The sequence below is a fragment of the Hemiscyllium ocellatum genome, chromosome 9 (assembly GCF_020745735.1).
Source record: "Hemiscyllium ocellatum isolate sHemOce1 chromosome 9, sHemOce1.pat.X.cur, whole genome shotgun sequence".
Classification (NCBI taxonomy): domain Eukaryota; kingdom Metazoa; phylum Chordata; class Chondrichthyes; order Orectolobiformes; family Hemiscylliidae; genus Hemiscyllium; species Hemiscyllium ocellatum.
In genome coordinates, this window is record NC_083409.1 from 50,273,562 (window position 1) to 50,287,757 (window position 14,196).

Below are 14,196 nucleotides of genomic sequence, written 5' to 3' on the forward strand. Positions count from 1 at the left end.
TTTAAACATTGTAATTGTACCTGCATCCACCACTTGCTGTGGAAGTTCATTCCACACGTGAGCCTGTCTCTCATGTAAAACAAAATTGCCCCCATGTACTTTTTAAATCTTTCTCCTCTCACTTTAAAAATATGCGCCCACCCGAGGGGAAAGACATCTGCTATTCACCCTCATGAATTCCACATCCCTCATGATTCCACAAACCTCAACAAGGTCATCCCTCAACCTCCCACACTCGAGTGAAAAACGACCCAGCCCATCCAGCCTCTCCTTATAACTCAAACTGTCCGATAGAAAGTACCCTGATATATAACCTCACATTTGCTTACATTGAACTCTGCCGACAGTTTTGCTCATTCACTTGTTCTATTACTATCCTTTTGTAATTTTATGCTATTATTTACATTGTCTATAATGGTCTCGAACTCCTTCTCATCAGTAAATTTGGACGTATGACTTTCTATGCCATTATCCACATCCTTAATAAATAATGTGACGAATTGAGGCCCTGACACATATCCTTGTGAGACACAATTGGTCACATCCTGTCATTATCCCTACTTTCTTTCATCTACCACTTAGTCAATATCCCAGCCATGTCAGTAATTGGTCCTCAGTTCTGTAGGCTTCAAGCTTAGTTAATAGTCTCTTATGTGGGATTTTATCAAATGCCTTCTGGAAGTCCACATAAACAATATCTATGGATATCCCCCGTCCATTACCTTAATCATTGCTTCAAAAAATTCAAATGAGATTTGTCAGGCATCACCTACCTGTCATGACTGCATGCTGGCTGTCCCTGATAAACTAAAAATTTTCCTAGATTATAGACTCCAACAATTTCAATAGATAATAGGTACAGGAGTAGGCCATTCAGCCCTTCGAGCCTGCACCGCCATTCAATATAATCATGGCTGATCACTCCTAATCAGTATCCGCTCCCTGCCTTATCTCCATAACCCTTGATTCCACTATCCTTGAGAGCTCTATCCAACTCTTTCTTAAATGAATCCAGAGACTGGGCCTCCACTGTCCTCTGGAGCAGAGCATTCCACACAGCCACCACTCTCTGGGTGAAGAAGTTTCTCCTCATCTCTGTCCTAAATGGTCTACCCCGTATTTTTAAGCTGTGTCCTCTGGTTCGGCACTCACCCATCAGCGGAAACATGTTTCCTGCTGCCAGAGTGTCCAATCCTTTCATAATCTTATATGTCTCAATCAGATCCCCTCTCAGTTTTCTAAACTCAAGGGTATACAAGCCCAGTCACTCCAGTCTTTCAGTGTAAGGGAGCTCTGAAAGATTATATGTCCAAAATGTGCTCTTCTACCTTCTTTGACATCCTTGAATGGAGACCGTCAGGGATTTATCACCTTTAAACTCCATTAATTTCCTCATTTATGATGTTTTTCTTACATTAATTTCATTCAGTCCCATCCCTAATCCACTTTTCACTTCCTCGGGACTGCTGACAAGCTATCCTCCTTTTTTTAAACTGTAAATCCTAAGGTAAATAAATTATTCAACATATCTGCCATTTCCCCAAAGTCATTGTCAATACTCACAATTTCAAATGTTAGTGAGCCAACAAAGCTCCTGATCAACTGTGTTCCCTTTATGTAACTATAACATTCTTCTTATTGATTTGGATGTCCCTGGCAAGTTTCCTTTCATGATCTCTTAAATGGCTCCTATAAACTGCTTTGTGGCCCTTTCTTTGTCTTTGGATCTTATCCATTTAGTAGGATCTGTGCTGCTTTTCGCCTTTTTAGTAAGCCTTTTCTTTTGGTTTTATGCTGTCCCTTATCTCTTTTTTACCCATGGCTGTTTTATGTGCAAACTGGAACTCTTCCCTCTCAGGGTGTACACTGTTTTTGTATTGTTAAATTCTCCACTATTCTTTAGTTTACCAACAGATTTTCCCAGTTTACTGTGAACAATCACGTTAAAGTTGGCCTTAAATTTAGAACTCTTGTAGGTGATTCACACTTTTTGCTTTCAAATGCTATATTGAATTAGATCATGTTATGATCACTATTTAATAAAAGTTCATGTGCAATAATTAAATATTTTTCATTACTCACTACTAAATCCAATATTGCTCATCCTCTTATTGCAACCAGTGCATACTGCTACAGAAAACTATCTGAGACACTCTCCAGAAATTTACTAGTTTTCAGAAATTTGATTTAATTTGTATTGTCACATGTACTGAGATACAGTGAAAGGTAGTGTTTTGTGTGCTATCCTGACAAATCATACCTCACATAAGTAAACCAGGAGAATAGAACACAATGCAAAATACAGTGTTTCATCTACAGAAAAGATTAACTCTAATATATGAGAGGTCTGTCCAAAAAGCTGATAACAGCGGGGAAGAAGCTGTTCTTGAATCTGTTTGTACGTGTTTTCAAACCTTTGTATATTCTGCCTTATTGAAAAGGGTGGTAGTGAGGAGAACCAGGCTGGGAGAGGTCTTTGATTAGGTTGGCTGGTATAGTGAATTGGCAATCAACTGGAAGGTTAGGGCCATTCTTATGGACAGAGTGCAAAGCAGTCATTCAGACTGCATTTGGTCTTGTCAATCTAAAGGAGACTTATTATGAGCAATGAATACTATAGACTAGAATGAAAAAGTTCAAATAAAACGCTACTTCATCTGCAAAGTGTGTTTGCTGTCTTAGCTAGTGAGGAAGGAGGAGACAGGCTTTAGGTTTTACATTTTATTGTCACGTGCACTCAAGTAAAGGGTACAAGACCACAGTGAAAAATGCACATGGTCGCCACACACAGCGCCATCTTAGGTGGAACATACCTAGGTGCAAAATCTTAGTTACGGAAGTTGAAAAATCTTAGTTACAGAAGTTTAGCACTGCAGTCTTCTTAGTATAAAAGCAGAAAAATAAAGAAATAAAGTTATAAAGTCAACATTACAGTCCTTTCTTAAGCCATGGGCCTGCTGATACTCCCAGCTGGGCTTTCAGTCTCCCCTGCATTGACAATAGGTGCAGGAGTAGGCCATTCTGTCCTTCGAGCCTGCACCACCATTCAATATGATCATGGCTGATCATCCTTAATCAGTATCCTGTTCCTGCCTTATCTCCATAACCCTTGATTCCACTATCCTTGAGAGCTCTATCCAACTCTTTCTTAAATGCATCCAGAGACTGGGCCTCCACTGCCCTCTGGGGAAGAACATTCCACACAGCCACCACTCGCTGGGTGAAGAAGTTTCTCTTCATCTCTGTCCTAAATGGTCTACCCCGTATTTTTAAGCTGTGTCCTCTGGTTCGGCACTCACCCATCAGCGGAAACATGTTTCCTGCCTCCAGAGTGTCCAATCCTTTAATAATCTTATATGTCTCAATCAGATCCCTTCTCAGTCTTCTAAACTCAAGGGTATACAAGCCCAGTCGCTCCAGTCTTTCAGTGTAAGATAATCCCGCCATTCCATGCTTTCACCCACACTAGACTAAGACCTGCCCGTGCTTACCAGCTGCCTTCACCATCAACTGTTGCTGCTGACCTCCAGCTGACCCCCGTGCTTACCAGTTGCCTTCACCATCAACTGTTGCTGCTGACCTCCAGCAGGCATGCCTGGTTTTGTTGCAGCTCATATGGCTTTAGCCCCCAATTACCACTTTGCTGCTATCAAAATTCTTTGCTACTGAATGCTGTTGCCACAATCTTTTGCTGCCTCCATCTCATCGTTGACTGCCACTGGTGCCATCCAAGCTTGTGCTGAGCCATGGCTGGTGGCACACTGTGCTGCTGCATTAGCCATTTTGCTGCAGAGTCCCACTCTATTACTGCTCCCGATATCAATGAGGCTGCAAAACCTCCAACTGTGACCAGCTGCTTTGTGGTTGATTGTCAATGTCCCCCAGCCGCTGCCATCACTGTCTCCACGACCAATCTTCCTCCACAAGTTATGTGGAGAAAGAAAAAAACCTATAAGTACTAAAAGAAAGAAGGGAGAAAAGAAGAAAGAAAAGCAATTGGAGCAGATAAGCGCAGTCCAGGAACCCAACTCTGCCTCCATTTTGCTTATTAATAAATGGGCAATGAAAAGAATTCCACTCACAATTCATCTCAATACTTTCTTTCAAAAAGATATAAAACTGATTTATCACATTTTTTGAGAAAATTAAATCAATGTACTTCTAATGTAACTTTCTGGTTGTGAAGCACTTTGGAATATTCTGAAGATGTAAAAGGAGCTAATTAAATAAAAATTCTTTCTTGGTTTACCTGATTGCTCTTTCAAATATTTGCACACATTTGAATTGAGCTCAGTGCCATCCACGTCAGGTTTTGGCGTGCCAGTCAGAACTTCATCCCTAGGAACCTCATTAACAGAATCAGACATTTCCAACAGCTTTCCAGGGTTTCTAGTGAAAACTATAGATAAAATTAATTTTAAAATCATATCAATACCAACCTTCTTCTACACACAGAGCAGATCCTCAAAATGCTAATAATTATACAGATTTGCAGAAGCTTTGTTTTCTGTTCTTGTGTAGTCCTGTGATTTAAGTTAAGATTAATACTTCACTAGTTTGCATATAACCTCCCAATAGTAATAAAACTCAATATTCAGATTTAGAAATGGTCTATGCTGAATTTTATACCAGTATAGTTTCTACCTTAAAACAGATATTATTTTCACCTCCACAAAATTGCCTACCTCTACCTTACCTCAACCTCTCTGGCACTAAATTCTTACAAAACCTTGATCACCTCTAAATGTGACTATTCTAAACATCTATCCTTGAAAAAGAATAACTAATGAGAGAATAGGATCCCTCAAGGACCAAAGTGGACATTAATGTGTGGAACCACAGGAGATTTAAAGTCATTTGGACAAATACATGAATAGAAAAAGTTTAGAATGATATGAGCCAAGTGCAGGGAAATGGGGTTAGTGTGGATGGACATTTTGATCAGCATAGACCAGTTTGGGCCAAAGGGCCTGTCTTCGTGCTAAAGGACTCTATGCTGACCTCACCTCTCTTGAACACCTCAATGAATATTTCTCCTCTGTGTTTCACTATGGAGAAAGACATGAAGACTTGGGAGCTTGGGCAAATTAGTGGTGATATCTTGGGGACAGTTCATATCATAGTAGAGTGGTGTTGGACAAATAGAATGTATGAAGGTGGATAAATCTGGTCCTGACCAGATATATCCAACAATCCTACAAGAGGCTAGAGAAGAAACTACAGGAGGCCTGGCTGATATATTTGCATCATTGTTAGCCATGGGTGAGGTCCTGAAAGACTGGAGAGTAGCAAATGTTGTGCCATTATTCAAGAAGGGCTGCAAACAGAAACCTGGGAACTATGGACTAGTAAGCCGAACAACTGTCGTAGATAAGTTATCTGGGAAGATTCTGAGTGATATGATATATACGCATTTGGAAAGACAGAGTTTGATTCAGAGTAGTCAGTATGGCTTTGTGAGTGGGACAGCATGCCTCACAAACTTGTTAGAGTGCTTTGATGAAATGACCAGGAAGGTTGATGACGGCAGGGCGGTAGATATAGTCGATATAGATTTCAGTAAGGCCTTTGATAAGGTTCCACACAGTAGGCTGCTCTGGAAGGTTAGATCATATGGAATCCAGGGGAAGCTGGCAAATTGGATACAAAATTGGTTTGAGAGTAGGAAGCAGAGGGTAATAGTGTAAGAATGCTTGTTGAACTGGAGGCCTGTGACTATTGGTGTATCTTAGGGGTCAGTGCTGGATCCATTTGTGTTTGTTATCTATAATCAATGATTTGGATGAGAATGTACAAGGCATGATTAGTAAGTTTGCTGATGACACTAATAGAGACAGTATCGTGAACAGTGAGGAAGGTTATTAGAAATGCAGCAGGACCATGAGCAGCTGGGGAGGTGCACCAAAAAATGGTAAATGAAGTCTAATGTAGGTACAAATCGAGGTAGGAGTCTCATGGTGAAGGGTAGGGCCTTAGGAGTGTAGTGGAACAATGGATCTTGGAATTCAGGTGTGTGCTCCTCTAAAAGTGGAGTCACAGTTAGACAGGGGAGTGAAGGAGGCTTTTGGCACACTGGCCTTCATCAGTCTAAGCACTGAGTATAGAAGTTGAGAAGTTATGTTGCAGTTGTACAGGTTGTTGGCGAGGTCGCACTTGGAGTATTGTGTTCAGTTTGATCACCTTGCTTCGGAAAAATGTTATAAAACTGGAAAGAGTGTAAGAAGAAATTTACAAGGATGTTGCCAGGACTCACCGTGGGCGGCACGGTGGCACAGTGGTTAGCACTGCTGCCTCACAGCGCCTGTAGACCCGGGTTCAATTCCCGCCTCAGGCGACTGACTGTGTGGAGTTTGCACGTTCTCCCCGTGTCTGCGTGGGTTTCCTCCGGGTGCTCCGGTTTCCTCCCACAGTCACAAAGATGTGCGGGTCAGGTGAATTGGCCAAGCTAAATTGCCCGTAGTGTTAGGTAAGGGGTAAATGTAGGGGTATGGGTGGGTTGCGCTTCGGCGGGTCGGTGTGGACTTGTTGGGCCGAAGGGCCTGTTTCCACACTGTAAGTCTAGTCTAGTCTAGTCTAGTCTAGTCTAGTCAAGGGACTGAGTTATCGGGAGAGGTTGGACAAACTAGGACCTTTTTCTTTACAGCGTAGGAGACTAAGGGTGGGGATTCTTATAGAAGTATATACAAAAATCATGGGAGGCAATGATAGGGTGAATGTGCTCAGTCTTTTTCCCCAGGGAGGGGGAATTGAAGACTAAAGAGCTTCGTTTTAATGCAAGAGGGGAAAGAATAAATGGGAACTTGAGGGGCAATTTTTTTTAAACACAGAGGGTGGTACACATATGGAATGAGCTTCCAGCAGAAATGGTTGAAATGGGTGCATTAACATTTAAAAGGCATTTGGACAAATGGACGGATAGGAAAGGTTTAAACGGACATGGGCTAAGTGCAGGGAAATGGGGTTAGTGTGGATGGACATTTTGGTCAGCATGGACCAATTTGGGCCGAAGGGCCTGTCTACGCACTAAAGGACTCTATGTTGACCTCACTTCTCTTGAATACCTGACTAAACATCTGCTGCACATGTTCATTTCCACACTAAGTCTCCCTGATCAACCACTGATCATTCTCTGACCTATGCTGCTCTCAATGTCTCAAACCATAGCCTGGTCTTTGCAGTGACAGCATTGGAACTGTGTTCAGAGAATGTTAGTCACAAAGATTTTACCGACTCTTGCCATGGAGTTTCTCTTTCCTGTGTGGTAGTTTATACCTGGCACCGAGTTTTTATGGCATATAGCAGTAGAAATTCAGTAAGCAAACAGCCAACCACATTGTTTTTACCCAATGACTGCAGATGCTGGAAACCAGATTCTGGATTAGTGGTGCTGGAAAAACACAGCAGTTTTATTGTTCCTTGGATGCTGCCTGAACTGCTGTGCTTTTCCAGCACCACTAATCCAGAAGCCAACCACACTGAAGTAATCACAGTATAAAATGGTAGCACTTAATATCATTTATTTTTACTTTAAATTTCAGATAACAAAATATATTATGTTTTGGATTAGACAGAAGCTAAAATTAAACAAGTGTTATATTTATAAAGGCATGAAACATATGAACTTAAATGTTCTAGAATTAAAAATCAGTTCCGAGGGCCAGGGATCATGTTTTGCAATAATTATGAAATTGAAAATCCAGTTACACCTGACCCAACCAATTTATGGGGTTTTTATAGCAACACTAAAAGTATAAGAGGAAGCCCTGGACAAGTTAACAGATTCTCTGATATTGCAACCTGAGAATGACTCAAAAAGTATGAGCTTCAGAGAATTGTGGAATCACTGGCGATGATGCCTAGATTTCAATGTAATTCCACACACTGTAGGTGTATTGTTCAGAAACTGCCTTCAGTTTCAATGGAGCAATGACAACAAGCACAGTCAGTTTTGTCATCATGATCAATACAAAAGAACTGGCCAGAAATTTAAAATCCTGTTTTGTATTTAAATCCCTCCAGGTTTCAAACCCATCCTAACTCTTCAATTTTCTCCAATCCTATCTTGGCCACCAAACACAACTGCCCAAATCTTGCAATCTGGATCAAATCCCTTTTTCCAACAAACATAGAATGCTGGAGAAACTCAGCAGGTCTGGCAACATCCAAGGAATGAAACACTGTTAAATTTCGAGTCTGGTATGACTCTTCTATTTCCAACCTGGATCTGACAAAAAATTACCTAGTTAACTTTCGACTATTTTATAGATCCATCTTCTAATACAAAATCCTTAATTATTGATACAGTGCAGCAATCCTCACAGACAGCAGGATAAACCACACACATCCTTTTACCAGCACTAGCTGTTATTTTCCACTAAGCAAAACGTTTAAAATGCCCAAAACCTCATTGAAAATCTACAGAAATGGGTAAGGAGGTATGGTGTTAGATGGTTGGGTGAGGAACTTGGGGCATAGTAGGCAGGTGAGTAAGGAGGTATCGTGGCAGTTGGGTGAAAGGGTAGGTCGAAGTTCGATGTAATGTGTCAATGGGATAGCTGGGGAGTCAGAGGATGTAGTAAGGAGTCAGAGGTTGTCAGTAGTTTAATTACCAAGGAGGTAGAACTGGTATTAAACCTTTGAAAGATTTCCCACATTAACTATCCAGATACATGAGTCAGAATACCCTAAGTCTTTAACTCAATCTGCGAGTTGGAAACATTCTCGGAGAACCCAGAGGCAGAGTAATTACACATCAGAAGTTTAAACTTCTCAGACAATTCTGTTGTAGTCACTGCTTCAAGGGTATGGGGTTCATCTGGTACTCAGTTCTAACAAGAGACCAGAAGATCTTGGATGTTCTTCTTTCTGATTCTGGCTGTTGTAGGGTGCACCTCCCTTGCCAGGCATCCAGGAATTATCTCGCGTGTCCAAACAAACCGTTTAGATGGTGCGAAAGCTTAGCACTCCAAATGGAACTCAATCAATAAACACATTGAACTGGACCTCATATACAAACCACTCAGATACAGAACTAGAAGTAACAAAAAACTGAACAGGCAGAACAGAGCATCAACACCGTACTGAAGCACTGACAATGTCACCTAGCGAGGCGATTAAACATCTGCTGAAAACCACACCAGCTTGGCAAATGAATCTATAACCTCATCCACAACCCGAGCTAAAAATCTTTTCAAAAAGAATAATTTAACTATGTCATATGTCATGGAATATGTTCCCAACATTTATTGTCTTTTAAGATGTTAATCTATTTTTGACCTGAACAACTACATGAAAATGCTCAAGAGTAAACGTGATGGGTGCAGAGCACTTGGTAGCTGTCATTTTCTTTTCTTGATAGATAGTAGGAGGGTGGAAGAATACAGCAAGCCAGGCAGCACCAGGAGGTGGAGATGTTAATGATTCAGTGTAACCCTTCGTCACGACTTCAGGAAGAAGGGTTCCACCTGAAACATTGACTTCTCCACCTCCTGACCCTGCCTGGCTTGCTGTGTTCTTCCAGCCTCCTACCTGTCTAACTTGGATTCCATTATGTGTAGTTTTTTTTTGTCTCTAACAAAGTTCTTTTCTGTTGGGTATGTGACAGTCACACCCTTTGGGGGTGGGGGGTGAAATTGGACCGTCTGGCCCAGAGCTAAGAACATTTGAATACAGAACTGGCTCAAAGGTAGAAGACAGAGGGTGGTGGTGGAGGGTTGTTTTTAAGACTGGAGGCCTGTGACCAGTGGAGTGCCACAAGGATCAGTGCTGGGTCCTCTACTTTTTATCATTTACATAAATGACTTGGATGCGAGCACAAACGGTACAGTTAGTAAGTTTGCAGATGACACCAAAATTGGAGGTGTAGTGGACAGCGAAGAGGGTTACCTCAGATTACAACAGGATCTGGACCAGATGGGCCAATGGGCTGAGAAGTGGCAGATGGAATTTAATTCAGATAAATGTGAGGTGCTGCATTTTGGCAAAGCAAATCTTATCAGGACTTATACACTTAATGGTAAGGACATAGGGAGTGTTGCTGAACAAAGAGACCTTGGAGTGCAGGTTTATAGCTCCTTGAAAGTGGAGTCTCAGGTAAATAAGATAGTGAAGAAGGCATTTGGTATGCTTTCCTTTATTGGTCAGAGTATTGAGTACAGGAGTTGGGAGGTCATGTTGCGGCTGTACAGGACATTATGCCACTATTGGAATCTTGCGTGCAATTCTGGTCTCCTTCGTATCGGAAAGATGTTGTGAAACTTGAAAGGGTTCAGAAAAGATTTACAAGGATGTTGCCAGGGTTGGAGGATTTGAGCTATAGGGAGAGGCTGAACAGGCTGGGGCTGTTTTCCCTGGAGCGTCGGACGCTGAGGGGTGACCTTATAGAGGTTTACAAAATTATGAGGAGCATGGATAGGATAAATGGACAAAGTTTTTTCCCTGGGGTCAGGAAGTCCAGAACTAGAAGGCATAAGTTTATGGTGAGAAGGGAAAGATATAAAAGAGACCTAAGGTGCAACTTTTTCACGCAGAGGGTGGTACAATGGAATGAGCTGCCAGAGGAAGTGGTGGAGGCTGGTACAATTGCAACATTTAAGAGGCATTTGAATAGATATATGAATAGGAAGGGTTTGGAGGGATATGCGCCGAGTCCTGGCAGGTGGGACTAGATTGGGTTGGATATCTGGTCGGCATGGACAGGTTGGACCGAAGGGTCTGTTTCCATGCTGTACATCTCTATGACTCTATTACAATTGCACCACAAAATGCCTCAGATGTCTGATTTGTTTGATGGTTTAAGAACCAACACCAGTCAATACAAAATCCAGAACTGGAGTTTCTCAGCTGCATAAAACAGCGGTTCCCTCTTATGGTACTGTGAGGTTCAAGTCCCAACTGCTCCCAAGGTGTGTAATAACATCTGTGAACAGGTTGATGAGAAAAATAGATTTTAAAAAACACAGAACAGTGGCACTCTATCAAAGGCAGGTTATAGGGATTGGCACTAAATGCGGGCCTACAGCACGAATGAATTTAAAGAGAAAAAAAATCAACGGCGGACAGTAAGTGGTGAGTGAGCCGGGAATTAACGACACTTACGGTAAGTGCAAAGTGCGGACTGTTGCACCGAGCCCACTCGTCCTTTCCCCTGGGCCGCTCGAGGTTCCGCCTGTTGCCGGCGGCCGATCTCCAAGGACGCGGCGGTCCGCCCCGTTACCATGGCAACAGTTAAACAGCTTACCCCGCCGTTTGCCGGTTAGACTCCTCCTCCCATCGAGGACGTTCCTGCCAGTCTTTAACCACACGGGGCAGGGAACCGCCTGGATTGTGGAGATACGGGGCCCTTCCCCGCGGAGATTCCGCGTGCTGCCTCCCCAGCCCGTTCCCACAGGCCGCTGCTGGGGCTGGAGGGTGCTAGGCCCAGCGGTCGCCCTGGTTACCACGTTAGGGCAACCCCAGAGACCCAGGCCACCAGAGCTTCCAACAAGAATTTGTACTCTCAAGCTCCTCCAGCTACTTACTCTCGGTTGGACCCCAAGCAAATTGATCAGAGGTAGTTGTTCAGCAACACTGAAGCCACCTGAGCAATCGAGGAAAATTAGGAGGAGCGGCAAGTATACAATGACATTTCTTGATAAACTGTAATAAGAAAGCAAAAAAAATCCTGCAATTCCTTGGGGGAAGAAATGTGCAAGGGCCCACTGCAGTAAATAATAGTGTACGCAGCATGTGACATAAGAAATACAAACAGAATAAAGCAGCAGTTGGGCATTCCTGATGAAGGGCTTATGCTCGAAACGTCGAATTCTCTATTCCTGAGATGCTGCCTGGCCTGCTGTGCTTTGACCAGCAACACATTTGCAGCTGTGATCTCCAGCATCTGCAGACCTCATTTTTTACTAAATGCAAAGTTCAACTTGTTCTGAATCACTGTTTTTTGAAAGAGGACCAATTTTCCCAGGCTGGATAGGCTGACTGTGGAGTTCTCCTTGACACGCTGGACATCCTGGGGAGTGACTATGCACAGGTTCTGGGGGGAGTGTTTAACTGCCGGAGAGCTGCCCCTTTCTTGGTGCAGGGCGATCATCGTTCTGCTGGCGACAAAGTTTTAAAGAACTGGCGTCCGCTCTTCCTCCTCAGCATGCACTACAAAATATTCGCCAGGGTGTTGGCTTTGTGCTGAACCACTTGATTCACCCGGACCAATTCTACATGGTTTCAGGCTGGAGGATGTATGACAACGTCCATCTGGTCCAGGACCTGATCCATTTCTGTCGACGGGCTGGTCTGCTGAGCGCCTTCCTATCTCTCGACCAGGAGAAGGTGTTCAACAGGGTCAATCATGAGTATCTGCTCGGGACTCTGTGGGTATTCAGGTTCAGGACACAGTTCGTTACCTGGATCAGACTTTTGTACACTGCCGAGTATCTGGTTAATATTAACAGGTCCCTGATGGTTCCCCTTTGCTTTGGGAGAGGAGAACATCAAGGCTGCCCCCTGTCCTACCAGCTGTATTCCCTGGGTGTGGAGCCTTTCCTGTGCCTCTTGCAGAGGCGATTGTCGGGGTGGGTTCTGTGCAACACAGGCAAGGGAGTGGTCCTCTTGGCCTATGCCAATGACATGCTCCTCACTTTCACCAACCTGGCTGTCTGGTCTTTTGCCAGGATCAACTAGGCCAAATGTTCCAGATTACTGGTCAGTCCATGGCGGGTGATCTCTCTGCCAGAGGAGTTACAGGGGTTCAGCTGGAGAACTACCCATCTCCTCTACCTGGGGGGGGGGGTCTACCTCAGCCCAGCTGGGGAATCCTGGCTGGCAAACTGGCAGGATCTGGAGGCCAAGGTCTTGGCTCACCTACATTGCTGGACATGTCTTTCCACGTGCTGTCTTACAGGAGTCGAGTGCTGGTCATAAACCAGCTGGTGGTCACCATGCTGTGGTACCAGCTTGTCCAATTGGTCCCACCTCCTCGTTTTTTCACTGACATCCAGAGAATATTGGTTCACTTCTTCTGGGACAAAAAGACGTGTTGGGTCGCTGCATAGGTCCTGAATCTCCCTATTGAGGAGGGTGGTTAGTTGCTGGTGTGCATTCGCACCCAGGTCACAATGTTCAACCTTCAGATCTTGCAGCGATACCTTTACGTTGAGCCTCCGCCTAGGTGGTGCACCCTGGCAACGTATTTTTTCTACCAGATGCGTAACCTCAACTACAACACGCAGCTCCTGTTCGTCAACCATGACAGTTTGGAGGTCGCTCTCAAGACACTGTCTGTCTTTTACCAGGAGCCGATCACTGTCCGGAACATGGTTGAATCACATCACACCTACCCTCCAGCAGGAGTAACAGTCGTCATCAGGGTTCCGTTGTTCAAGAATCTGCACCTCCATACTCGCAGGTTCGAGTGGCTGTCAGAGGGAGGGCTGTGGCTGCGAGGGTGAGCAGGGTGGCGGGGGTCTGGGCTGGATGCTGCTGTTCGACGCCTTAAAACAGCAGTGCTTGGACCTTACGTAGTGCATCAGTTGGAGGATGCTCAGGTGTGCGATGGATTCCCACCTCTACTCCCTCATTCACCACCCAGACACACTTTGGCGTGCCCATTTACCACCGGCCGGTGGAGATTCCCAGTGGAGGGCTCTTTATGGGTGAGTCCTCCCCATTTCTCTTGGAGAACTGGGGTGGAGGGTGCTGCATGCAGCAGTCCCCTGCAACCACAGATTGCAGTGATTCACAGACTCCCAGCCCAAATGCTTGTTCAGTATGTATTGGGTGTGGGCGTTTGCAGCCCCCTTTTGATTTCCTTAAAAGGCCTTCTTCTCGGTTTTTGGTTGCACTTCAGTCCCATGTTCCTGATCTTTGGGCACCCGGTGCAGAGGAGGGAGGACAGGCTGGAGGACCTCCTTGTGGGTCTGCTCCTGGTCATGGCCAAACTGGCCATAAACAGGTCCAGGCAGCAGGCCATGGAGGGGGTTGTTATGACCGATTGCCTGACCCTCTTCCGTGAGTATATCAAAGCCCAGGTGTCCTTGGAAAAGAAGCATGCGGTGTCCACTAACACCCTTGAGATTTTCAAGGAAAGGTGGGCACCACAGGAAGTGCAGTGTATTATTTTCCCCTCCAACTTTATTTTGATTTAATCCCTGCCCTCCCCTTAACCTTTTTGATCTCGCAGCATTGCCCTTAGATGAGAAGGGCACT

The 14,196-nt window shown here is 44.2% G+C and overlaps 1 protein-coding gene across 1 annotated transcript in view; it reads right to left on the minus strand.

Moving 5' to 3' along the window:
• The window catches only part of LOC132818506 (axonemal dynein light chain domain-containing protein 1-like), a 62,226-nt gene extending 51,002 nt beyond the window's left edge, over positions 1-11,224 (minus strand). The window contains exons 1-2 of the mRNA XM_060829566.1: positions 11,098-11,224; positions 4,250-4,399 (exon numbers count right to left, since the gene is read on the minus strand). Of these exons, the coding sequence (XP_060685549.1) occupies positions 4,250-4,399; positions 11,098-11,218 (271 nt within the window). The 5' untranslated portion in view covers positions 11,219-11,224. The remainder of the gene's footprint in view (positions 1-4,249; positions 4,400-11,097) is intronic.
• Positions 11,225-14,196: the final 2,972 nt, after the last annotated feature.